This window comes from Rhineura floridana, chromosome 1 (genome assembly GCF_030035675.1).
Source record: "Rhineura floridana isolate rRhiFlo1 chromosome 1, rRhiFlo1.hap2, whole genome shotgun sequence".
Lineage (NCBI taxonomy): Eukaryota > Metazoa > Chordata > Lepidosauria > Squamata > Rhineuridae > Rhineura > Rhineura floridana.
This window is the reverse complement of record NC_084480.1, coordinates 246,793,021-246,816,751: the sequence shown is the minus strand read 5'-3', so window position 1 is coordinate 246,816,751 and position 23,731 is coordinate 246,793,021. Positions and strand designations below refer to the sequence as shown.

The following is a 23,731-nucleotide window of genomic DNA, read 5'->3' as shown; positions in this document are numbered from 1 at the left end:
GCATAAGGGCCAAGCGCTCCTGGTCTGTCGCTCCTCTGGCATGCCTATTTTTGCTTCATTCTTGGCTTGCGCTATGCCAGTCTCCCTTACGTTCACACTGGAAAACTGTGGCTCAGTTCAAGTCAGGAATGAAGTGGCAATGCTGGTACACAAGGGTGGGAGGGAGGAGTGTTCAGCCCCAACACTTGTTCTTGACTTCATAAACTGGGGCTTATGTATTGTTGGAACTGGACCTTTGTTTAACGACAATTGCAAGATGGCTATAGTGTTGTAGGAAAAATGCAATCTCCTAGCAAGTTCTCTGGTAGTTTTCTTCATGCTTATGCTACCTTCTCCTTTTCATAATGGGCACATTTGATTTTTTTGAAAGCAGTGACAAACCCCTACTTTCTTCACAGTGGAATACATGGAGCAGAGGCTGACATTTCTTCCAGGGCCCTTCTTGGTGTCTACTTCAATTAAATTTGCTAGTTTTTAAATTAAATTTGCTAGTTTTGAAAGCTGGGTCACTATGCGCTAAGCTACAAGGAGGAAAAGCATTATCAGCCCTTCTGCTGACCCCCTGACATGACACTGTTGTCTCCACCTGTTTTTCCGGGCAGGTGTATAGGAGTGAAAAAGAGGGCTGACATGAAGGAAAGAAGGTTGGCCAACTCTAGGCTTCTGACTGGGAGTGGGTCCTCCCTCAACAAACAAAATATCCAGAGCCGGTCCTGACATAAGACCATAGTACACTGTTGCCTCTTTTGTATATATTTCATTGAAAAATAAACACCATTAATCCCTTCTCTTTCCTTGCCTTTTGTTTCAGCCTGATCAAAAAAGAGTGAGTTGGGGAACCAGCGTTTCAACAAGTCTTTCTTAAAATAGATACAATGAGGAAGATAATTGTACTGAACTTCCAGTGTATCCAGAGCATATGGCAACTCAAATGTCTCTTGAATGAAGTATAGATATACTTTTCATACACATGTGACCTTTCCCTCTCCCTTTCAGGTGGTTCCATCAAGGTCCAAATCCATACACCAGTGGACATGACTGGATATACTCTGGGAATTACTGGGACAGAAACTACTTCAGCTTGCCTGATATTTATTAAAATCCAGTGAGAAGTCTGAGCCTAACACAAACAAGTCTTAATCAGTTTTCAGTGTTTTCCTTTGTTCCTAAACTCTTAGAAAAATACAGACAATTTTTAAATGAATGTACTATTCAGCAGCTTCTGCAGCAATTATGGTAGCACAAGATTGTTGCTGGGAGAAGTCTGTCACCCTCCCATATTAAACAATGTATATAGACATATGCACACACACACACACACCTGTTTCAGAGAGAAGGAGCATTAGTTATATTTGCTGAAGAAAACAGTGCAACTAATGTTCAGTCCCAGGTTAAACAGAAACTAGAAACGTTTTTGTCTTTCTCATTGGTCAGTCATAGCGCTGCTCACATAATGGAAATTTGAAACCTCTTATAAAACAAATATCAAAAGTACATTCATGACATGCAGTACTACTATGGCTCTAAGCCAGAGAAGGGCATGCCACTCTTGGGAAGAATTACTCAACTTTCTGTAGGGGATATTCCATTACTTCAGAGAATTCTGATTTCTAGATAATGAGTCTCAAAACATTACTGTCTCTGCACCAGCCTGACCCTCCCATTCACCTGCAGATATTAAGTACAATTAACTGGTAACATTATTAGAACCGTCTATTCCATGTTTAGTGCAGTGTTTTGAATTTGCTCTTACATCTTTTATTACCATGCCCAAATCTTCATGGAATTAAGAGCCATTAAATCTGGGAAAGTTGAGTTTAACTAAGATGAAGTATTTTTAAAAAAAATCTGCGATGCATGAAGATGTGCTCAGCACTATCAGAGGTAGGAGGAACTGTTCCTACTTAACTGTGTGAGGTACGTCAAATGTACCTGGGTATTTGCTATCAGAAGCAAACTCTCAAAGTCGTGTGCATTTCAAAGCAAGTAAGGCAGCTCTGAAACTACTGTACACAGCAGATATACCCCTTTGTTTGGGGTACATTAAACTTTATGGGACTATATATTTGTATAAAACTGAGTACATAAATTCCAGAGGGCTTGCTGCTCTTGTATAATTTAATTGCTGTTTGGAAGTATAGTGTTAATTGAATAATTTAATTGCTATTAAATAAAGGCTTTAAACTGTCCCATGGCTGGAATTTCTTTATTATATTGGGGGTATCATACCAGAAAGGGATGACTTTTTAAGTTTTGCAAAATGGTTATTGAATCAACCCTTCCTGAAGCATTGTAGTTACTGAAATAGTAAAGACAGCAAATCTTACTCATTTCACTACTGTTTTGATCTTATTTGCCAGTTTCAGCAATTTTGCATAAGGTATATTTATCTCCACACCACAGTGTAGCGTGGTGACCCACTACTACCAAACTGCCCTGGTTGTCCAGCATGAAACAAAGCCTTGCTTCCCTGCTTCACCTATTGGAAAATTCTGAGGTGGAAACAGTTTGTGTTGGGCAGGAGCGAGAAATCCTTGAACTTTTAAAAAGTTCTTTGCCATACCAGAGAACTTGGGGAGAAGGAAGTAATTGGCTTCTCTTCATACTGGGCTTTGGAGATGCACGGAAGCAGTGAGAATCATTGCTTCTACATCCCTGGTGTCCAACATAGTCACCGCTTGCCACATGTGGCAAAATGGCTGTTGACCTGTGGTGAAGTGGCGTTTCCTATTTTTTCTAAATAAAATTTTAATGCAATTCTGTTATAAATGTGCCAATTCAAAAATAAGTGTCCATCTTCTCTCCTTAACCATCACAAATTTGTCTTTGGGTCCTATATGCTGCAAAATGCACTTTGGCATGTACAGTTCTCAACTATCTCAACAGCTTGTGAAACTTCTTTCTTTGGAGAGGCACCTATTTGAGATGGGATGTGATTTTACTTCAAAGCACTCAACATCTGAAAGATTATTCAGCTATTACAATGTAAACTCAAATTTTAAATCAAAATGAATTCTTGGTTCTAAATACAGTTATTCCAAAACTTTTCATTTTTTGGTTCAACATTGCTCTACGAATCAAGCTTTTCTGTGGTAAAAATTGTGAACTCAAAATATAGGTTGCAAATGCTGGATGAAAATTTGGAGGCGGAGTCAAGATGCAGTCTAACTGGTTTTATGCCTGATTTACCTGCACTACTTCATGAAAATATAGGTTAGATTTCTCACTAATTTTTTCAATAATTCAAAACACTATATTTTTCTACCCTCAAAACCAGTGGGGGGAGGGTTGGTCATGTGGTAAAAATGTTAACACATTTGCCACAATTTTGGCAGGTATGAAAAACTATTGGACACTGATGTTCTGTATGTCTGCAGAGCCTGGTGTGAAATAAGAGGCTGACCTCTCTTCTGAGTCCTCAGAATATGCCAGAGCTGGGGCTACAGGTGATGACAAATACTGTCTGGCTACTTTGGGATGGCAACGCAAATAGGTAAGACGAAACACTATCCCTTTGTGAGCCTGTTTCAGTTTTGCTCTTGCACTGAGTCTCCATGCCCTCATTCCATATACTTGCTGAACGGCATTCTATCCTGTCAGTCTTCCAGTCACAACACATCTTACTAAAGGCCTTCTAAGGGGTGTAACAAGTGGGACGGTATTATCCTGACCTTCAGGGTGCATTGTAATATAAAGAAGGCAGCTTTCACTTTAACCACATTTTTTGCTAGCAGTCAGTGTTAAACTTCTCATCATTTATATAAAGGGTCAAAAAGAAAAAGTCCTGATTTTAGTTCTCTACTACTTGGTTACCACTTAAACTTTAAAAATCACTACTATTTTTTATTTGTTTTAAAAAACAGCCTTTAGATCAGATTGCTTGCATTGCTTTATTGTGCGTATTAGTTAATCAAATTTTAATTAAAGATGCAGGTTTCCATTCTGGGGTGAAATGATGAACAGCACCTCTTCTCGATCTGGGAGGGAAAAACACAAATTCAATAAATTTACCTTTTTTGTTATTGTTTACAACAGTAACAAACATGGGTTCACACACTGCACCCCCATCTCTTGCAGCAGGATATAAGGACCTGAGTAGTACAGAGTCAGACTATCCATCCATCTGGTCCAGTGCTGTTTAATCTGACAGCATCTCTTAGCCAGAGGGCATTCCCAACTCTGCCAACTTGAGCTCTTTTAACTGGACAAAGTGGTTCTGAGTACTAGAACTATAACCAGCAAAGCATGTGCTCTCTGTCCTTCCCTGCAGCAAGAAACTGGAAAGCACAATTGGAAGTAGGTTTACCATTCTGGCTTGGAGATCATGTGCAAACAACTTTTTTTGGGGGGGGGTATAACAGCAATCTGACTACTGCTGAACATGACTTTGAAAGTGAAGCAGCATGCCAGAGCAGAGGGAGGAGGGTGTGACCCAGCAGCAACTTTCTGGTCCTATAAAGCAGAGATAGCTAATTTGTACCATGTTTTTAATGCATATGTGGTAAAAACAAATTCAAAGCCATGACAAACATAATGGGTCTCAGCTCCTCTCCAAAAAAAAAACACTGTCACTGGATGATGAAAAAATGGTAACAATGGGGACAATCTTACTTCTTCCAGAAGGGAGATCCCCAACTGGGGTACCACAGCAAAGAAGGGCTGACTTGGGTCAATCTGTATTACACTAGTCAGGACCAGAAGCAGGGTCTCCTGCCCGCCTCCCCAGTGGCAGATATTGGGATAGATGTCCTTCAACAATTTGGAGCCCAGGCTATATAGGGCTTTATAGGCTAAAGTCAAGATATCGTAGATTCCAACTACCCCAGCCAGCATGGCCATTGGTCAATGATTATGGAAGCTGAATTCTAGGAACATCTGGAGGACCACAGGTTAGCCACCCCTATTCCCAGCCATGTCTGAAACAAACCTGGGTCTGTAATTCAAGGGAAGAAAGGCTTCAAGAGGGAACAAATTGCATCCTTCACCTCCAACGACCAATTAAAAAAATGAGTTTTTTTACAATTTTGGTACAGCTAGATTGATACTATCTACACCAGAGGAGGAAGGCTTCAGACTTGCAAGATCTAGTTTGTGTTTTGCGACATCCCTTAGCCCTGTACACGTGTTACTCATGGGTAAGGCACAATTGTGTGGACTGCAAAGCAGGGTCATGCTTTTTGCCCCACCCCGATGTTGCATCATCTTCCTCCAACAACCATGGGTTGGCAACTCCTTAACATGGCATTGCCTATCTTCTCATGATCTTTTATGGCCATGTGGTAGACTGAAACTTGTTTAAAACAAAGCAAGTGAATGTGAAACAAATTCATATTGCAAAACATAGTACTGTAACTGAAATCAGATTCGCCAATGTAGCCAGGTCAACAACCTATTGTATTGTACCTCACTTATTATAAATAAATTCGTTACTGTTTTCTGAAAAATAAGGGTTTTTTAAAAAAAATGTTTAACATGCAAGATCCTGTTTGCTTGGCCTCAACTCCAGTGTGAACGTGATTATACCTATAGGTGCATAACAACTAAATAAAGTTTAGAATGATATAATCCCAAACTCAGAAATTTGAGTACCAGCACCAACTGGTGCTTGCAATCCTTTCACATAAAAAACAGGAGTGGCTACCCTGCCTCAGCTTTCTTAATTTCAGCAGGATGCTTTAAGGCAGGGAGAGTAATTTTGTTGTCCCTACTATTAAACCATTATGAGTAAATAGTACATGGCAATCTACTGCAAATCACCCTGTTATCTACCATTAGTGCCCAATCTACCTTCTGCCCACCCCTGGTCTACCCTGGTAGTACCTCTCCAAGGTTTCAGACACTTCTTTCCCAAGGATTGAACTTGGGCCTATCTGCATGCAGATCTCATGTAATCTTTCTACCACAAACCGATAGCCCTTATTCTTCAACACATGAAACTCTACTTAGCAGAAACCTACCACACACTTTTAGCCAGCATATTTTAAATGCTGACCTGGCTTACTGCATTGCACAGATAGAAGGGCTGGACTCGATTGCCTCATAGGCCTCTTCCAATTCTACTATTCTATGATTCTAAGTATCAGCTTCAAATCTATTGTTAGAAACTACTCCCAAAGGTATACAGGCATACCCTGCTTTAACGTTCGCAATGGGACCAGAGAGTATACTTTTAAGTGAAGCAATTGTCTTCACTTGTACTGCATGCAATCACCACTAGATGGCAGCAGCGCCATGCCAATAAACTGTTCGTTATTGCAAAGCGCGTGAACGTTAAGCGGGGTATGGGGAAGTATGGAGCATGTACGTTATAGCGAGGCAACGTTAAGTGAAGCAACGTTAAGCGGGGTATGCCTGTATGTATACAGTATTCTTTACAGCCATATCTGTACACCACATGTGTTCATGGTTTAATTTCTCAACTGATAGGTCCAATTTAACCCCTCTTACATGTTATGTTACTTGCAAGCTACTTCTTTAACCACTTGATCTGCTTCAATGCATCAGTAAAGTGAGCACTGTATCATACAGCTACTTTAGTGCAATGCTTCTGCATCACGACACCTGCCAATCTAGAATGACACCATGTAGCCATCAGCAGCTCTGAGCCCCTTGTGACTAAGCTGACCTTATTCACTGCCAACCAAATTACAATTGACCCATCTACACCATGTTAGTAGGAAGCCAAGCCACGCCATTTTAAAACACCAGCACTTTGCAAACCGCAAATCCTCCCCAATTCATTTAATTCTACTATTTCCGCCTCCCTACTTGGCTATTCTCCCACACCCAAATACACTGAACAACATGTCCTTTCATACAAAACTATGGACAATATCCAATGTCATGTGAGTAGACTATAACCCCCTCTTGCAGCTCCTACATGTCCCCCATCTGCTCCACAGGGTCCCCCAATCCTCCAGAGCAGATTTTGGGGTGGGTGGGAGAGGAAGAGTAAATCCTGTTGCACAACTGGAAGTCTGTCCAAAAGTAGGCTGACACTGTTCGTTGTTACCTGAATACTGTGTAGCAGGTCTGAAGTTTCAAACACAAAGACGGGATTTTCATAAGCAACAAAGACAAGATTTCATGGATCATTTTAAAAAATGGAACTTATTACATGTCTCAGCAAATCTCTAGAAAACCCACAACTCATGCCCTACTTTCAGTTCGACAAAAAAAGCACACAAAATCTTTCATCTTTCACATGCAACTATAAAATAACTGTTACAAGATAGCTCATTAACACTGCAACGGAGAAATCTTACAGCAAGTATCCTGTGGACCTTCATCATATTTCTAACTCATACTTGCTTTCCAATAATGAACAGTCACATTGAAGAAAAGCAACGCAATGGCAACAGAGTCAGTGAAGGGTCTCTCAAGCTTCTAAGTTTCTCAAAAACTTGCCAGCTTCATGCTCTAAATGCAGTATCACTTCAGTCATTTCTTAAGAACTGGTTTAATATTCTAGGAACAACAATTTATTCACCACTAGGTCTCTGAAAAAGGAATACACCAAACTAAACACACTCACCAAACCAGTCTTAAAACACCAGCACACCAATGCAGCTCATGTGCTTGGAAGGGGCCTGCATGTGCATATACCTATCTGGATAGGGAGGCATATGCAATACACGGTGTTGCATGTGCAGTTCCTCTCTTCATGCACTAAGCCCTTTTTTGAATGCTAAAATTCTACCAATGCATTGCTGAGAAGCTGTTTCCTGCTAAACAAGCCAATGAATCAGATTGCAGCGCCAAACAAAGGTGAGGTGAGGCCAAACAAACTTTTGGATCAGAAAAATCAGAACACATCCCGCTGAAATCAGGATTTGAGTTCAAAGTTGAGGGTTTATGGCTGTCACCTATTGACAGGGGTATAGTTGTCCAGGGTCTCAGGGGGTCTTAGACCCTTTACTTTTTTCGGAGCAGGGTCCCAACAGGATCCTACAAGACAATGTTGGCCACTTACAACAGTCTTCTAGCATCCTTCCTTGTCCTTTCCTGCTGATTGGAGCCAATTAGTGAAAGGATGTGAGTCAGCTATTAAGAAGACTCTTCTCAGCAGCTAACACTCTCCCCTTTCATGCTTATTGGCTCCTAGGGACATCTGTTGTTGTGGGAGAAGGCACCAACAAGGATCTTATTGTCAACCGAGCAGCAAAAAAGGGGTGTGTGGCTGTGACAAACATGAAGGGACCCTGTGCTTCTGAATTTGCCGCTATACTATTGCCTATTGATATGTGTGCATACAATACCAACATTTTATTGTCCCTGTATCAGCAGCCCCCAAATCTTTTTTTTTACATCAACACAGTCTATAGATGCATTATTTGTAGTTCCCAATAGGAACACGCTAAGAAAATAGCATGCTTGTGTCACAGAAGCATCTTTCCTATTGGCAGTTTTCACATCAGCCGCCTTATAAAACATGGTCGTTTCCAAATAAGTTGGGGTGCTTCTCCAGAGGAAAATGCTTAAAACAAATGTAGTGTAAAGGTCTTCTGGCTTACAGCCTTAGAACAAAAAATTCTCATCCCAGAGTGGCTGCAGCAGACAACCCAAAATGTAGCCAACTACAAAATGCCCTTATATTTTAAGCCCTCAAAACATGCCCACTACCATCTTTGTTTTTCTCTGCACACCCATTTCACTCTATACAGTTGCTCTGCCCATTAGGTCGGAAGAGAACGCCATGTGAATTGATCGACTTACCTTTTTGCTATTCTGTCCTGCGTACAGAGGCAGTAGTAAATGTGATCTCTCCTGCTATACCATAGCTGCCTGCAAAGGGTGCTTTATCCCCAGCTCCTGAGCCCTTCTTCCCAGTCATCACATCTTCCAGTGGTATGGCAACTGAAAGAAAAACTGGAGTTGGAGGCCTGCCGCTATCCTGTGCGGAGTTAAAATTGGGATTGGCCATTTTCGGATCTGCTGCCCTGGCGACTGGTACAGGGATTGTAGCGAACCTCCTCACAGTACCGCCAGCATCTGGCTGTGCAAGGACAGCATGGCCGGGGATGGGTTTCCAGTCCTGTTTATTCTGAACAGAAGAGCCCACTAAAATGAAAGGTGGAGCATTTCCCTTCTTCCCATCTTCCATCATCACATAAGTTGGAGAGGACACTTGTGGTGGTTGACCTTGTTGTATCATCTGCGGCTGTAGATACTGTGGCTGGTCCTTACCACTAGATATGAATAGGGTTGCCTGGGGAACAGGAGCACCAGTACCAACAGGTGGAAGGGGTGGTGGAGGTGACTTACGACCTTGTTGATTCATATCAGTTAGACAATAGAGAGTCCACACATTAGAATATGGTGGTGGCTGTCCTGGTTCGCTTGTTGCCATGGCTATAAAATAAAAATTTAAAGAAAATTTGCTGGCATGAAAGACCATCTACTCGGATGTACGAAGTGCAGTCACATTGCATAGCCTTACCCACAACTTTATATGCCGCAAGAAAGCATGTTACAGAGAGGAGAGAATCCCTGAAGGCAACAAGTAGGACCTTGGCATGACTGAAACAGAAGAGCCACAAGCAGTGCTGTATGTGGTGATGGAAATGCAGATATGATGAAAGAGGTGTTTTGCTAAAATGTGGCTGACTCCAATCCTAGTAAGCGGTTTTCAAAAATTTTGAAATAAATCCAGACTATTAAATTTACATGTGGAGGTACTTCCGTTAGTTGTAAAATTTAGGACACAGTTTTTATTTATATGTTTTGAGTACCGCAAAGATCAGATTTGAAAATGTCTCTTCCACAGCCTGTCCAGCCGTGCCAACCTTTTTTATCCCTTTATCCCTTCAGCCTTCTCTCTCCTGTAAGATGCTTTTAGTTCTTACCTACCTACCTCTCTAATGGGTTCTAGGGAGACTGTAATCGTAGGGCAAATCCGCACCATTCAATGAGAAAGACACAAGGGGAGCTTCTCCAGTTGAGGACAGGAGTGGGCTACTCACTTATCACTGAGGGAGAGAAGTGAATGGGAGATGTCATGTTGTGATGGGAAGCCAATCCTCCAGCTGCAGCAACCTCTGCAGTTCTCTGGAAGCAATTAGTCCCTCTCTGTCGACAATCTGGAGAAGACAGGACCTAATGGGACAGCAGAGGCAACCACCACCATTTCTTTTAAATGCAAAAACCTATGGCTGATGCCATGGCTGAGCAACAAAATATTTGGTAAAAAAATATGCTTGAAGTCATAGCCACCCACATCACTCTGCATTAGCCACCGTGAGCATGTGCGTAATTCTGATTTGAGATGCATAGTCTGCTGTGAGAGTGGCTAATCATGGTTTAAAGAAAGTTTGAAACATATTGCCGTACTCACCCATTGCTCCCCTAGCTGAGTGTTGTCCTGCCCTGCCCAATCTGTTTGCAGAAAATAATGCATGGCCTGAGCAGGAAATTTGAGCAGTTGGCACTCAGCCAAGATAAGTTCTGGGGCTCACTCACAATCAACCACACACCTGAAAGGCCTCTACAGGCAAAAATTCCAGACATGCACATCCTAGCTAGGCAAGTGCTGTGGGACCTGCAACTCCCCCAAAGCAAGAGTGACCAATCATTCATCTCAAAGTCGCACTGCCATGGGTATTTGCATTTAAGTAAGTAAAGCTCCAGTCCTCAAGGCACTCTACTTGCACCAGCCCTTCTGGGTCACATCCACCTCACACATTTAAAGCACATGGCTTCCTCCAAAGAATGTTGGAAACTGTAGCTTGTTAATGGTACTGGGAATTGTAGCTCTGTGAGGGGTAAAAGGCAGTTCCCAGCATTCTTTGGGTCAAGCCATGAGCTTCAAATGTCTGGTGTGGATGTGACCTCGGTTTCAGCTGGGCTTCTATCAGTGCAAGTGCATTTGAGGAGCTGGAGCCGTTTGTTACTTATGGAGCAATAATATTACTACAACACAGAATAGGTAGCTTTCAGAAATATCTTGACTTTCTTACCTGACATAATAAAACCTGGGTCAGCTGATCTCAGTTCCTCTGTAGTATCCATCCTGTCAGGGTCACATTCTGCATCATCTGCAGATGGATCTAGAATACTAGCAAACTGACCTGCATTTAGCGAAGCCATTAGTGGATCTAAGAGACATGCTACAGTGTCTACGAAAGGAATTACTATTTGCTGTGGAAACTGCTCTACGTAAGGTGGTGGTTGGGGCTCTCCACCAGCATCGGGATCATCGTCACACATGGGTGTGATCTGTATGTCTGATGTGAGCTCAATTTCACTTGAACAAGATTCAGCCTGCAATGGGTCAATATCAGGAGGAGGTGGTGGTGGCGGGGGTGGCTGTTCTTCCTGCAAGGGGGCTGAGGAAGCTGGATCTATTATGTCGGCAGGTGGTTGCTCAGCCTGACTGCCTGAGGTAACTACCTCCCCAGGAATGGAGGTCTGACTGTGAGTGGCTGACCCAACCCTGAGAGAGTGTGCAGAGGCTGCAGGTGCGACTTCTGCAAGGGCAGGTTCTGCTTCTGCGGGGGCAGGTTCTGCTTCTGCGGGGGCAGAGGCAGGTTCTGCTTCTGTGGGGGCAGGTGCTTCTTCTTCAGCAGCTGCTGCTTCTGTTGGGGCTGGGGAAGGTGCCGAAGCAAGTGCTGGGGCAGCATCATCCACTTTTTCTACACTGTGGGATGACGTAGGAAGGGTCTGCACCGAGACTGCCGCATCCTTCAATTCAGGCTCAGAAGCAACAAGTTCAATGTTACCTAGCATCTGTGCTGCCAGCTGGGCTGGATCAGCTGGGACATAAGCAAGTCCAGCTCCCTTTTCATCCCCAGCCTTGTCCACCACAAATTCATCAACAGTTGATGGGTATTGAGTGGTCTTGGTGCTCTGTTCACGACAAGGTTCTTCATTTATCTGGTCCTCTTCTGTGTCAGTAGATTTCTCCTTCCGTTTAGGCTCATCAGAAATTGGAGTCGTTGCATCTGGTCTAAAAGCATCTCCGACATCAGCCCTTTTGCCACGGGGCACTTGCGTTGCACCTGTGGTTCCTTCAGCCCATCCCTCCACTGCAGGACAAATATGAAGCAAGTTAAACGGGTTTCTCCTTAAAGCAAAAACAAACACATCAATTGCAAACTTTCAGTTGCTTAAAACCGCTTGCTTCCACGTCCAGTTGAAAGCTTAATGCTCCTGTTTATTAGCTGTGGGGAGAGTCAACACCCAGCTAACATAACCAGAGGTGGTTTGTGAAGCTGGAGGTTGTTCCATAGATTCAACTGTCACAGAAAAGCAGGGAGCTAGTTTTCTGTAATGATGAATCATACCCCAAATATTGGCCTTTTTACACTTTCACTTTACATTTCACACACTGAACAGGAAATGCTGTCAGCATGGTAGTTGAATTGTCAGAAATGGCCAAGACCAGTGGTTCCCAACCCTTGTTCCCCACAGACCACTTGAAAATTGCTGAGGGTCTTGGTGGACCATTTTCTAACCATTGTAGCAATTGTAATGTGCTGTACTAGATGCTGTAGGATTTTTAGTTGTATTTGTACTGCTTCTTTTATTTCTTATGTTGTATTTTATTATATGACAATTTACATTCCATGGTATTCAAACTGTATTGCAGTAAAATATAATCTCAGAAATAAAAGCAGCAATAAAATACAATTAAAAATCAATATATTTCATGTGAACATGCCGCAGAACACCTGAATGAGGCTCGTGGGCCACTGATGGTCCCCAGACCAGAGTTTAGGAACCTCTGCCCTAGACAAAATTAGTTCCCTTTCTTGAAAACCAATTCCTTCCTTTGGGGAAGGGCCATAGCTCAGTGACAGAGCATGTACTTTGCATATAGAAGGTCCCTTGTTCAATCCCTATCACTGCCAAACAGGACTGAGAAAGGCCTCTATCTAAAACTCCAGAGAGCTGCTAGTCAGTGTAAACAACACTGAGCGAGACACTGATCTGACTGAGTAAGGCATCCATGTTCCTTACAGAATGTCTGTTGAACACCTTTGATGCAAATTCCAGATTCCTACAAATCACAAGTTCCTTTCCACTTCAAACAAGTTATTGCCTTGTGGACCAAACGATAGTCATGGGCCTCAAGGACCTGACCAGGTCTCAGGGCCGATGAACTAAATAGCCACCATGCAGAGTCCTCTTTTAATTAGCCCTGGCCAGAAGCCCATATTGCAAGCTGTTTGTGGAGTATGCCTCACACACCTCAGGTTTGTGGGATATACTTTTTTTTTTTAACTAGAGCCCTGAGGCCCACCAACCAGGGGCATGCCTGGGGTTGGGGTGGGGCAACACGTCCTTAGAATAAGAGCCATGGTACCTCTGTCCACATGGTCAGCTGAGGAATTTGTTTTCAGTAGCAGAACTAAGTCCGCAAAAAAATTACTCCTGCTTTTCCTCTCCCGTCCCTTCATCTCAGCAACCTACTTAGAAGTGCATGCACGTTTTGTTTTGGCTACTGTTAAACAATTGGGAGACAGAATCCCTGTTGACCTGCTGCTGCCAATCACTCAGTGCCATCCCTGCCTTACAAGAGGGATCTGGGACTGGTTGGGGATGAGGAATTTTGTGACTGCATAAAGAAATTCTCCAAACCTGCAGCAGGGGTGATGCACTAAATGGTTTGCAATGCAGAGAGTGTTCTTTGGGCGGTGGCTGTTTTTCACTTGTTTTGGGTTTTGCATCAGTCTAAAAGATACTTTTACATGGAGCTTTTTGAGATGTCATTAATTTCCACCCCATGGAAACTACTTAATCCTTGCCGCGTAGTCCAAATGGCAAATGGGCAAATTATGGAGAGTCAATGAAGGTAGCATTGACAATGAAGATTGTGCCTCCCCTCCCCCTCCCAATCACATCATACTATTCATGCTTTCACTTTCACAATGAAGTGCTAAATCAACAGCACAAGGTGCTTCAGGCAGACTTTCCCTAAATTAAACAATGTGATAGAAGACAAAGAGAGGATGGAAGTTATAAATATACTGTGACAGATGGAAGAAATGTTAACATGAGTGATTAAGAGGAGTCTGGAAGTCAAGAACATAAAAGGAAGTGAAGGGAAATGTAGGGTATATCATTAGAAAGATCTTCTCAATCAAGGAATTCTCCCACAGCCATGCTTTAAGAACACTCCACGAAAATATCAATTTATTTATTTATTTATTTAGTTTAATTTATATACCGCCCTAAGCCCGAAGGCTCTCTGGGCGGTGTACAAAAAGATAAAAACAAGCACAATATATAAATACAATAAATACAATAAATCAAAAAACAAAACAAACAAACAATAACGAACCAAACAACATCCAAAATACGGAAATGCTGTTTAAAATACACTTTAAAATGCCTGGGAGTATAAAAAGGTTTTCACCTGGCGCCGAAAAGATAGTAGCGTCGGCGCCAGGCACACCTCATCAGGAAGACTGTTCCACAGTTCGGGGGCCACTACTGAAAAGGCCCTGGTTCTAGTCATCACCCTCCGAGCCTCTCGATGGGATGGTACTCGGAGGAGGGCCTTAGATGTTGAGCGTAGTGTACGGGTAGGTTCATATTGGGAGAGGCGTTCCACCAGGTATTGCCAAGTCACTGGTTTCTTGTGAGTGAAGAAAGACAATGGCTCCATAGTGCATGCACAATGCTACCAAGTGAGGTTGCTTCAGTTAAAGACATTGGGCATTATCTAACAGAACAGTTATGCTAGCATGACTTTTATGATTATTTATTAAATTTATATCCCTCCCTTTCTCCCAGTAGGAGCCCAGGGCAGCAAACAAAAACACTAAAAACACTACAGAACATCATTAAAACAGACATTAAAGTATATTAAAACAAAATATCTTTAAAAAATCTGTTTTTAAAAAAAACCCAGCTGTGCAATGTAACTTCCTCACCAGGGCAGGCACCAGAATGCCGCCGCGGGCCCTTGGGCACCAGAGTGCAGAGGCCTTCAGCAGCAGCAGCAGCAGCACTACTACTGCTGTCAATGGCTTAAATAGGCCCAGCCACATCAGCAGATTAGTGTGCTGTGCGCTCATGCCTGCCATCATCAACGTTGGGAGAGGGAGTGCTGACACCTCCACTGCCATCTTGGGCGATGGCAAGAATGCATGCACAGCATGCTAATGCGGCACCATGGTGCTGCAGGAAGTTGCATAGCTGACCCACGCCAGTGGCGGGTGGGGTTGCCTGGGAAGGTGGCTGCTGCTCCGCAATCCGCGCTAGCATGGGGTCGAGGGGCACATGCTCCACAACCCAATGCTAGTGTGGATCATCGAGGGGGACTACATCCACCTATCCTGAGCAGCAGGGGCCCCTCTCAGCACCAGGGGCCTTCAGCCAGTGTCCAACCTGGCCACCCACTGGTACCAGCCCTGTTCCCCACACTCTTCCCTCCTCACTCACTCCCCTGCAAATCTGCTCCCGAGGGTTGGGAAAACTTTAGCAAACACAGGGGCATGCTGGTGACATGGGGTGGAGGGGAAGACAGGAAAGCATCACTAAAAGTTAGCTATTTCTCATTGTTGTAACAGCATGAGCTCACATAACAGTAGTTGGTTGCAGGCCTCCCATAGGCATCAGCTGGCCACAGGAAGAAGAGGATGCTTTGATCTAGCGGGTCTATTCTTAGGAATCCTTCCCATTTTTTTCCTAATCAAACTAGCATTGAACTAAAGGGGTCCTAAGGACCTCTCGTGGTAGAACAGAGCAGACAACTCATCACAAGGGAAGGGATATAAACAGGAGATCTTGCAAAATAGCCTCTGATGCAGTATGAAGAGCTGTGGACAGAAGAGAAAATCCAGAAAGCCCAGGTACTCACAAGTAAGCACCTGGGAGTATGCCTGAAGCTCTCTGGATTCCAGCCAAAATCAAACAAACAAAAACAAGTGGATCGGCTGGCTAGCAATAGCGAAAATGAATATACTACCTAAATTGTTATTTTTATTTATCTATACACATTTACAAGTACCATCTCATATTTTCTGAAAGCATGGAGTAAAATCATACTACAGCTGGAAAAGGTCCAGAAAAGAGCAATCAAAATGATGAAGGGGATAGAGAAACTCCTCTATGAGGAAACGTTACAAAATTTGCTGTTGTTGTTTTTAAGAAAATTTAGAGCAGGGGTTCCCAAACCGTGGTCTATGGACCACCAATGGCCCACAATCTTCATTCAGGTGGTCCGTAGTATCTCTGCATTAAATATACATATTTATATAAATATACATATAGCAATTGTATTTTAATTGCTTCTTTTATTTCTTATTTTATTATTTTTATTTATTAAACGTATATGCCAGAAGGAGCCCATTACAATTTGAATTCTACAGAACGTAAATTGTAATACAATTAAATACAATATAGGAAATAAAAGTAGCAATAAAAAGTACCACTAAAAATCCTACAGCATCTAGCACAGCGCTTGACAATTACTACAACAGGCAGAAAAAGCATAAAGTGGTCCAACAAGACCCTCAGCAATTTAAGTGGTCTGTGGAGAAAAAGGTTTGGGAACCACTGGTTTAGAGAAAAGGTGTTAAGAGGGGACATGATAGAGGCGTATACAATTATGCATGGTGTGGAGACAGGGAACAGAGAAAGGTTGTTTTCCTCTCTCATAATGGTAAAACTTGGGGGCATTCAATGAAGGTGAATGTTGGCAGATTTAGGACAAAAGGAAACACTTCTTCACACTGTGCATAGTCAAACCATGGACTTGGCTCCCACAAGATGTCTACCAACTGAGATGGCTTTAAAAGAGGATGAGACAAATTCATGGAGGAGGAGACTATTAATGGCTTCTAGGAACTATGAATATGTTCTGTCTCCACTGTTGGAGGCAATATGCCTCTGAATACCAGCTGGTGGGAATCGCAGGTGGGAAGAGTGCTCTTACACTCAGGTTCTGCTTGTAGGCTTCCCACCGGGCTTAGTTCAAGGTGCTGGTTTTGGTGTATAAAGCCTAAACAGCTTGGGATCAGAATACATGAAAGACTGACTCACCCCTTATATATGCAGTTGATTACTGCACTCTGCAGGAGATGGCCTCCAGCAGATACCATCTCATCAGATACCATCTCATCAGGAACTGGGCCTTTAGAGTTGTGGCACCTACCCTTTGGAATTCCCTCCCCTTAAATATTAAAAGGTGCCATCTCTTGTCTTTTCAACACCTACTGAAGGCCTTCCTCTTTCAACACGCCTTGTAGAGGCCTCAGCCCAGTCTGCATCTGTATTGGAATTATTTTTAAGATATTTTTAAGAGGTTTTTAGTGCTCTGTCATCTGTTTGCCACCCTGAACTCCCTTTGGGAGGAATAATAACAACAACAACAACAATAATGAGGAGGAGGAGGAGGAAGAAGAAGAGGAGGGCATCTGATTGACCACTGTGAGAACAGAGTGCTGGACTAGATGAGCCTTTGGTTTGATCCAGCAGGGCTCTTCTTATGTTCTTAATGCAGCCTATTATTGTATCTTCCCTATAAAACACTTGAAGGCATTAGGTTTAACCAAACTTTAGTAAGGACTGTCCTATTGCTGAATTTCTGCAGATCTTTCAAATAACAAAGTAGGACAAGAGGAATGTCAGAGGTTCTTAGACAGCTGCGTTATTTTAAAAACTGATATACTTGCTTTATACATCTATTAGTGTCTTTGCTTCAAAAGCTTGGTAAGCAAGCTTCACTCCCAAACTATTTATTTTTAATTCAGGGAGGAGTAATTTCACTGCTAGGGATGTGTACTACAATTCCGGCCTAAGCAGTAATATAAAAATATTGTTTTATTTATCATCAACTACATTCTTTCAGCAAATGAGCCAAGGGCCAGGGCTTCCAGGAAAATTATACAGCAATGGGCTACAGTAAGCCCGTTTCACGGTTCCTTGCTCTATCCCCATCTTCCCATAAAAGCCAAAAGGTACCATAGAGTTCTTTGATTCTTGCCCTGACCTACCTCTCAATTTGGTCCTGGTACAGAAATCTATGCAGTGTAAGGAACTATATAGATGCAAATAGCCTGCAAACTTCACTGACCTACAAATGCTGAACACACAGAAGCAGCCAAATCTTCAGAGGATTCGGCTACTTCTTGGTTACATTTTATTACCAGAAAATACAAGTCAGCTTTCTACCAGCAATGGGGAAGCTGTGGTTCTCCAGATGTTGCTGGAGTGGGCTATAATTCCCATTATCCCCAACTATTGGCCATGCTGGCTGAAGCTGATGGGAGGGCCACAGGTTCCTGTTCCCTGACTCTACCAGGTACCAACACAAGACATTTAAAGGGCTCTCCAAATCCAATTTAGCTGCCTCAGTTACAACCCCTTTATGATGAATCATTTGGAGACAGAATAGCAGATTATGTGTAGTGAATCATTATGTGATTCTGTTTAAAATCTTTTAAATTCATGCAATGCCAGTCCTCAGACTGTGATCCATGTGGACGACTGGCATGGCAGAAAGGGGGCTTCTATTATTAGTATTAGGTTTTTTTATGTTTCAGAACATAGTACAATGCGGCACTTCAAAACAAACAAGAATATAACAAGAAATAAAACAATAAGAAAAGATAACCAGTTCAACAATCCCAATGGCAATAACAGTTAACAGATAGCTAGAGTGGAGAAGAAAGGAGAAGATCCAACTATCACAAGCAAGTTCCTCCAAAATAAATTTTGTGATCACAGATGAGCTAGTCCCCCTTCCAATACATTAATAAAAGAGAAACCAAATAGATTCAAAGCTCTCTGACAGTTTTGAATCTCTAGAGCACCAAACTGCATACGTCAGTTTTCCACACAGGACCACTGGCCATATACAATTGTATGAGGCTGTTAGGATTAATAACAACAATAATTTACTCCTAAAGTTCCATATTTTCTAAATACAGAGATATCAAGTCTCCCTAACCCAAAACGATTATTCCAATACAAAAATAAAAGGCTACAATTTAGAAAAAAAGAACAGTTTGCATAGTGCTTGTCAATTTCTTCTATATACTGTCTCAGTTTATCCATGCATTTGGGATTGCATTCAACAAAGTCCTACTCAGAGTAGACCACTGACCCTTAGTCAGTCATGTCCATTAACCTAACTCTAAGTAGGACTAGCACTGAACACCACCCACAATTTCTAATGCTTTAAAAATGCAAGCTCTAAACAAGGAATTGTTGGATTTTTCCAATACTGAGCAAGGACCATCCTTGTTGCAATTAAAAGGTTAATCATAAAGCATCCCTTTGATACATTTTATATATAATTCAGTAACATATTTAAGAAGACGGGATTTCTTAACCCATTCTCCTGGTGCCATGATATTTCTGCTGAAAATCACCCTTTGCATGGGGGGGTGGGGGAGGGGATCAACCAGAAAATGGTACAAAAGAGAAGAGTCCCTCTTGCTCCATGCCAATGTTCCACTTCAAATCACAGCCTCAATGACTGCACTGTATTTATTTTAAAACTTGGGGGGTCGGGGGAAAGAATCATAGAATTACCTACGCAGTTCTGTCTTAAGAACTACTGCTTTGCTGCTAATGTCTTACCTCTAGTCATATGAAATTCTCTCACCAGATCTTTGATGTCTAACTCAGGGTGTTCTGGAAATAAAAGTTTGGAAAAGCCAATTAATTTTAAGCCAGGATATCAGATTTTACAAAGACTTCAGAGGATGTTTTGCTAACAATTTACAAATTGGAGCCAATGCAGTAGTCCAAATGGTCAGTGAACTGTTCTATATGTAACTTTTTTAAAAAAGCAAAAGCAAACCTTCTCGAAAAATTATCAGTTCCCTGAAATAGACAGCAGCAAACTCAGTGATGTTGGAGGGACTGGCTTTAAGAACTGCTCTGCTCACTCCCTCAAGTAGAGTTTTGAGGCCATAAGGAACCACCATCCTGGGCTTTGCGGTATGCATCTTTGCCAGCTGAAGACGATGCTGCAATTTCACAACTGCAAGGAAAAGAAACTGAATGAAGATACTGGCTGGCATTTCTTTAGCCTATTCTTGCACCTGTGGTCAAGCTTATGCAGCATAGATTCACACAACCACTTTCTACCCATGACACACGTGGAAGGGATCGCCACACTTATTTTTGAAGGCCTCTGGATGAACAGGGGTGGTGAAGTCTAGCATTTGTAAACTTCTCCTGAGAATTCTCAGAGAAGTAGCCGTGTTAGGCTGCAATTCAAACTTCCCACCACTTTATGGAGCAGCAGGGCCACCACCACATCTGCAGTCCCACTGTGCACAATAGCTAGGGTTAGTGAGATTGCTTCAGCATCCTGGAGCTGGTGTAGCAATCAGGCCCCCATTGGGCCTGATGCCACTGCACAGCAGCAGTGAGACTGGCTGAGACCCTCTCCACCTCCAGACTGTCCCATCCCACCAATGGCACTCCAGCCCACCTGCATATTCAGCAGACAGAAGGGGAAGTGCTGCACCAGCAGAGTGATGCTTGCATCACTCCATCAGCAATAGCTGGCAAGATGCCAGTTTAGTCAAGAGAGCTGGGCAGAGGGACCCCTCCACCCAATTCAAAAAAACCCTCCCATGGCTGGCACTGGAGGGGGGGTTTGTACTGCTCTGCCCATCTCTTAAGAGCAAAAATAGTAAGAGAACCTTGTGACACTGTAAAGCAGATATGGGGAACCTTCGGCCCTCCAGATGTTGTTGAACTACAATTTCCATTGGCCATGCTTGCTGGGGCTGATGGGAGTTGTAGTTGAGCAGCATCTGGAGGATGAAAGGTTCCCCAGACAACAAAGACTAACAAAAATTATTATAGCATAAACTTTTGTCGAGTCAAGCCTACTTTGCCAGATTTGCCAGCTTCTTATGAGAATGCTCTTTATGTGATCACCCCACAGACTTTTTTTTTTTTAAAGGAACATTTGGGAGAAGAAGATGGTGGCAAAAATGAAAGCCTGTTTTCAAAAGAATTTCCTCAGTAAATATGACTTCACAGCTTTAGCTTACAAAACTCCACACCTCAAATAAGCCTGGAAAGGACCTGTGAAACTTGAAGCAAGTTTCCAGAAGTGATTTGGTGTTCAGGCATTTGTGATGAGTGTTAACCAAGAACTGCTTTAATGTACCTGGATTCCACCCATCAGCTATCTGGTCTGGTTTGCACATTTAGCTGAAGGTTCTACAGCTCAAAGCCAACGATTCATTCCATTGGTTGCAATCCTATACCCATCTTTAAAGATACAAGTTCAAACTTCCCTGAAAACATGGATAGGAATAGGACAGCACTGTTAATAACCATGTCACCATACCCCAAGAGGACCCCTGATCAGAAAACTTTATCCCTGTCATTCTCAATCTCATATTAACTGAAGACTTCTGAGCAAAATCCTTTACATCCATGACAGATAACATCTCTTCAGGATGAGCATATATTCTGTACATTAAAAAACCACGCATGACTATTCTGAAACTTTGTGATTTGTAAGTTCTACTGAACTCCTGAAAGCACTTGCCTTTCAGAGTAATTCTTTGAAATGATGTTCCGATGGTTTTAAAAGCACCAGCTCAACAGAGATAGGTATAAAATATCATGATTTCCCCACTTCCACCACAAACTTTTGTCTGATTCCTCAGACAGGCCTAGTCGATACTCCAGTAACTCCACCATGCATCACTTCAGATATCTTTACATAGAAGCTTGGAGTCACAGTAAACTGCTAATGACTTGGACCTCCAAGGGTAGTTGTAGAATGATGTCAGAGATGATGCTAGCTCATTTCATGCATTCATATTCTGCCTTTTAGGGTAAGTCCTCCCTAGGCAGCTGACCAAAAAAAGTCAATACAAAGTAAAATAGTATTTTGCAGCAAAAAACAACAGAGCATTCATTCTGATTTGTTTGGACAAAGTTTGTGAGGAAGCTTGACAATGATGGCTATTTATTGAGTATTCATTCTGATTTGCAGGGAGGTTATCAATGCTGTCTCAAGCAAGGATTCTCCCACTTTCCAGTGCATTTACTCACTACTTTCGTAACCACAAAAAGTCTTAATTGCAGAGGATAGGTGAGAAGCCAACTTGAATCGGGTAGCTTGCAGTTGAACCCCACCCCAACACAGCAACAGTCTGGAAGTGCCCAAAGAGTCTTGTGCCCCTTTAAGGGCTAACTTATAAGCTTTCATGCACTACAGTCCACATCATCAGGTGCCTTAAGTGTTATCCTGAGTTGCAGGTATATATACATATAGGGCTGGGGGGGGCTATAAAAAGTGAGATCAGTGAGGAAAATAAAAAACAACGTACAGAAAGTTGTAATTTCGTACACTCACAAAACTGTGTACAACGTTATCACTGCTTGTACTTCTCTGCGTTACGCATCCTTCTTACCTTTTTACAACACCCCTTATATATACCTATAACCCAGAACAATACTTTATGCACCTGATGAAGTGCACTGTAGACCACAAAAACTAATAAAAAAATTTACTATTTAAGACACAACTCTTTTTGTTGTTAAGGTAAAATACATATATCCTGTAGAAAAAGGTGTCGGAGTCGTCCCTGGGGTCAGATAATCTCAATGAAATAAAGCAACCAGCTATCCTTCAGCTATCCTTGAGATCCTACCACTGCTGACCCCATGGGGGCATCCGACGCAGCTCTCTGCAGGCCCCCCCCCGTGCACCTAGGAAAACCTTCCCTCGCTCGCTCGTCTCACACCCGATTGTTATTTGTTCCCCACCTTCCTCGATCTTCCCCTAAGCCACCAGGAAGCCCCCTTGCACATCCAAATCGCTGTCGCTCTGCAAATGCCCCAACCTTTTAAAAAAAATATTTCGCTAGTCAGCTGCGCCTAAGCTTCTTCCTCGCCCCTTGCCGGAGCCTCCTCTGGAGCCGGGAAGGAGCCCGGCGGGCTTTTTATATCGAGATGGTCCTGGTGGGCGGGGCTAGAGTGTCCGCATTTATGAGGTCACAAAGGCCAGGTTAGACTATATGATGATCAGCGCTAGAGAAAGGTGGGCTGTGTCATTCGCTAATCATCGCCTGTGTTTTTACACGCGCATGTAACGCATAATCTACCCTGTTGGTCCCTTTTGGACTACAAGCCAACATTCAACGCAGTTTAGCGTTACTAACCTGGGAGGAGTAGGCATTGAACCCAAAGGAGCTTGCTTCTCTGGTAACATGCAAGGGAAGAGGGGAGCAGCTACGGGTTTAAAGGGGCGTAACTGCGACTATTACATGTCCATTACATAAACGTGTATCATAACAAATATCAGGTGCTTCAGTCATGACGAATTATCTACCTGTGGAGAGTTAATATTCCTCTCATTTTTGCATATCCAGGTGAAACTGGCATACACTTGTATTATATTGGGGGGGGGGGGAGAGAGTAGCTCTGGCGGATCCCGAAACCAGTGTTACTCGCAAGCGGCAATGTAAACAACAGCATGAATAGATGATTGTAAAGAAAATTAAAATCATGCTGGAAATGGGACAGTGCGGTGTAGTGATTAGAGTACTTAACTAAGAGCTGGAAGAGCTGAAGTTCCCACTCACTAGGTGACCTGAGGACAGTCACTGTCTCTTAGCCTAGCCTACCTGATGGGGTTGTTGTGATGGGAAAACATACTGTATGCCACCTTCAGATCCTTGTTAATGTTAAAAAAAAAATCGTCTTGAGTAAACCACAAAGCCCATTCTTCACTTGGGCTTCCACCACCCCATATGCCTTTCACACCACTAGCAAGTGTTAGATTGCATGCTTATTA

General features: G+C 42.7%; 2 protein-coding genes across 14 annotated transcripts in view; one reads left to right on the top strand and one right to left on the bottom strand.

The window, feature by feature from the left end:
* Positions 1-2,190, top strand: part of OSBPL1A (oxysterol binding protein like 1A) — a 103,250-nt gene extending 101,060 nt beyond the window's left edge. For 8 of the 9 annotated variants that reach the window (XM_061597181.1, XM_061597190.1, XM_061597216.1 and 5 more), the window contains exon 28: positions 603-760. In XM_061597181.1, coding sequence (XP_061453165.1) covers positions 603-717 — 115 coding nt within the window. In that variant the 3' untranslated portion in view covers positions 718-760. Of the gene's footprint in view, positions 1-602; positions 761-996 lie in introns of those variants that run through there. The other variant, XM_061597198.1, reaches the window with a different exon arrangement.
* Positions 2,191-3,871: 1,681 nt separating this feature from the next.
* Positions 3,872-23,132, bottom strand: CABYR (calcium binding tyrosine phosphorylation regulated). Of its 5 annotated transcripts, XM_061597014.1 has the most exons (7): positions 22,779-22,907; positions 21,086-21,215; positions 19,757-19,939; positions 19,534-19,587; positions 10,956-12,023; positions 8,716-9,351; positions 3,872-3,977 (listed from the first exon to the last, which is right to left on the bottom strand). In XM_061597014.1, the coding sequence occupies exons 2-6, from the start codon at positions 21,123-21,125 to the stop codon at positions 8,723-8,725; spliced, it is 1,974 nt and encodes a 657-aa protein (XP_061452998.1). In that variant the 5' UTR covers positions 21,126-21,215; positions 22,779-22,907; the 3' UTR covers positions 3,872-3,977; positions 8,716-8,722. The 5 variants fall into 5 exon arrangements, with proteins under 5 accessions (XP_061452998.1, XP_061453031.1, XP_061453016.1 ...); XM_061597047.1 differs by lacking the exons at positions 21,086-21,215; positions 22,779-22,907 and adding an exon at positions 23,097-23,132; XM_061597032.1 differs by lacking the exon at positions 21,086-21,215 and having other exon boundaries at positions 22,702-22,907.
* Positions 23,133-23,731: the final 599 nt, after the last annotated feature.

Bases quoted from the DNA above. Each gene is read 5' to 3' on its own strand.
- CABYR (XM_061597014.1), bottom strand. From the start codon at position 21,125: ATGTGCAAACCAGACCAGATAGCTGATGGGTGGAATCCAG. The intron at 19,940-21,085 runs GTACATTAAAGC...TTTTCCTTGCAG, and splicing joins AGCTGATGGGTGGAATCCAG to TTGTGAAATTGCAGCATCGT. The intron at 9,352-10,955 runs GTAAGAAAGTCA...TTTATTTTATAG, and splicing joins CCCAGGTTTTATTATGTCAG to CCATGGCAACAAGCGAACCA.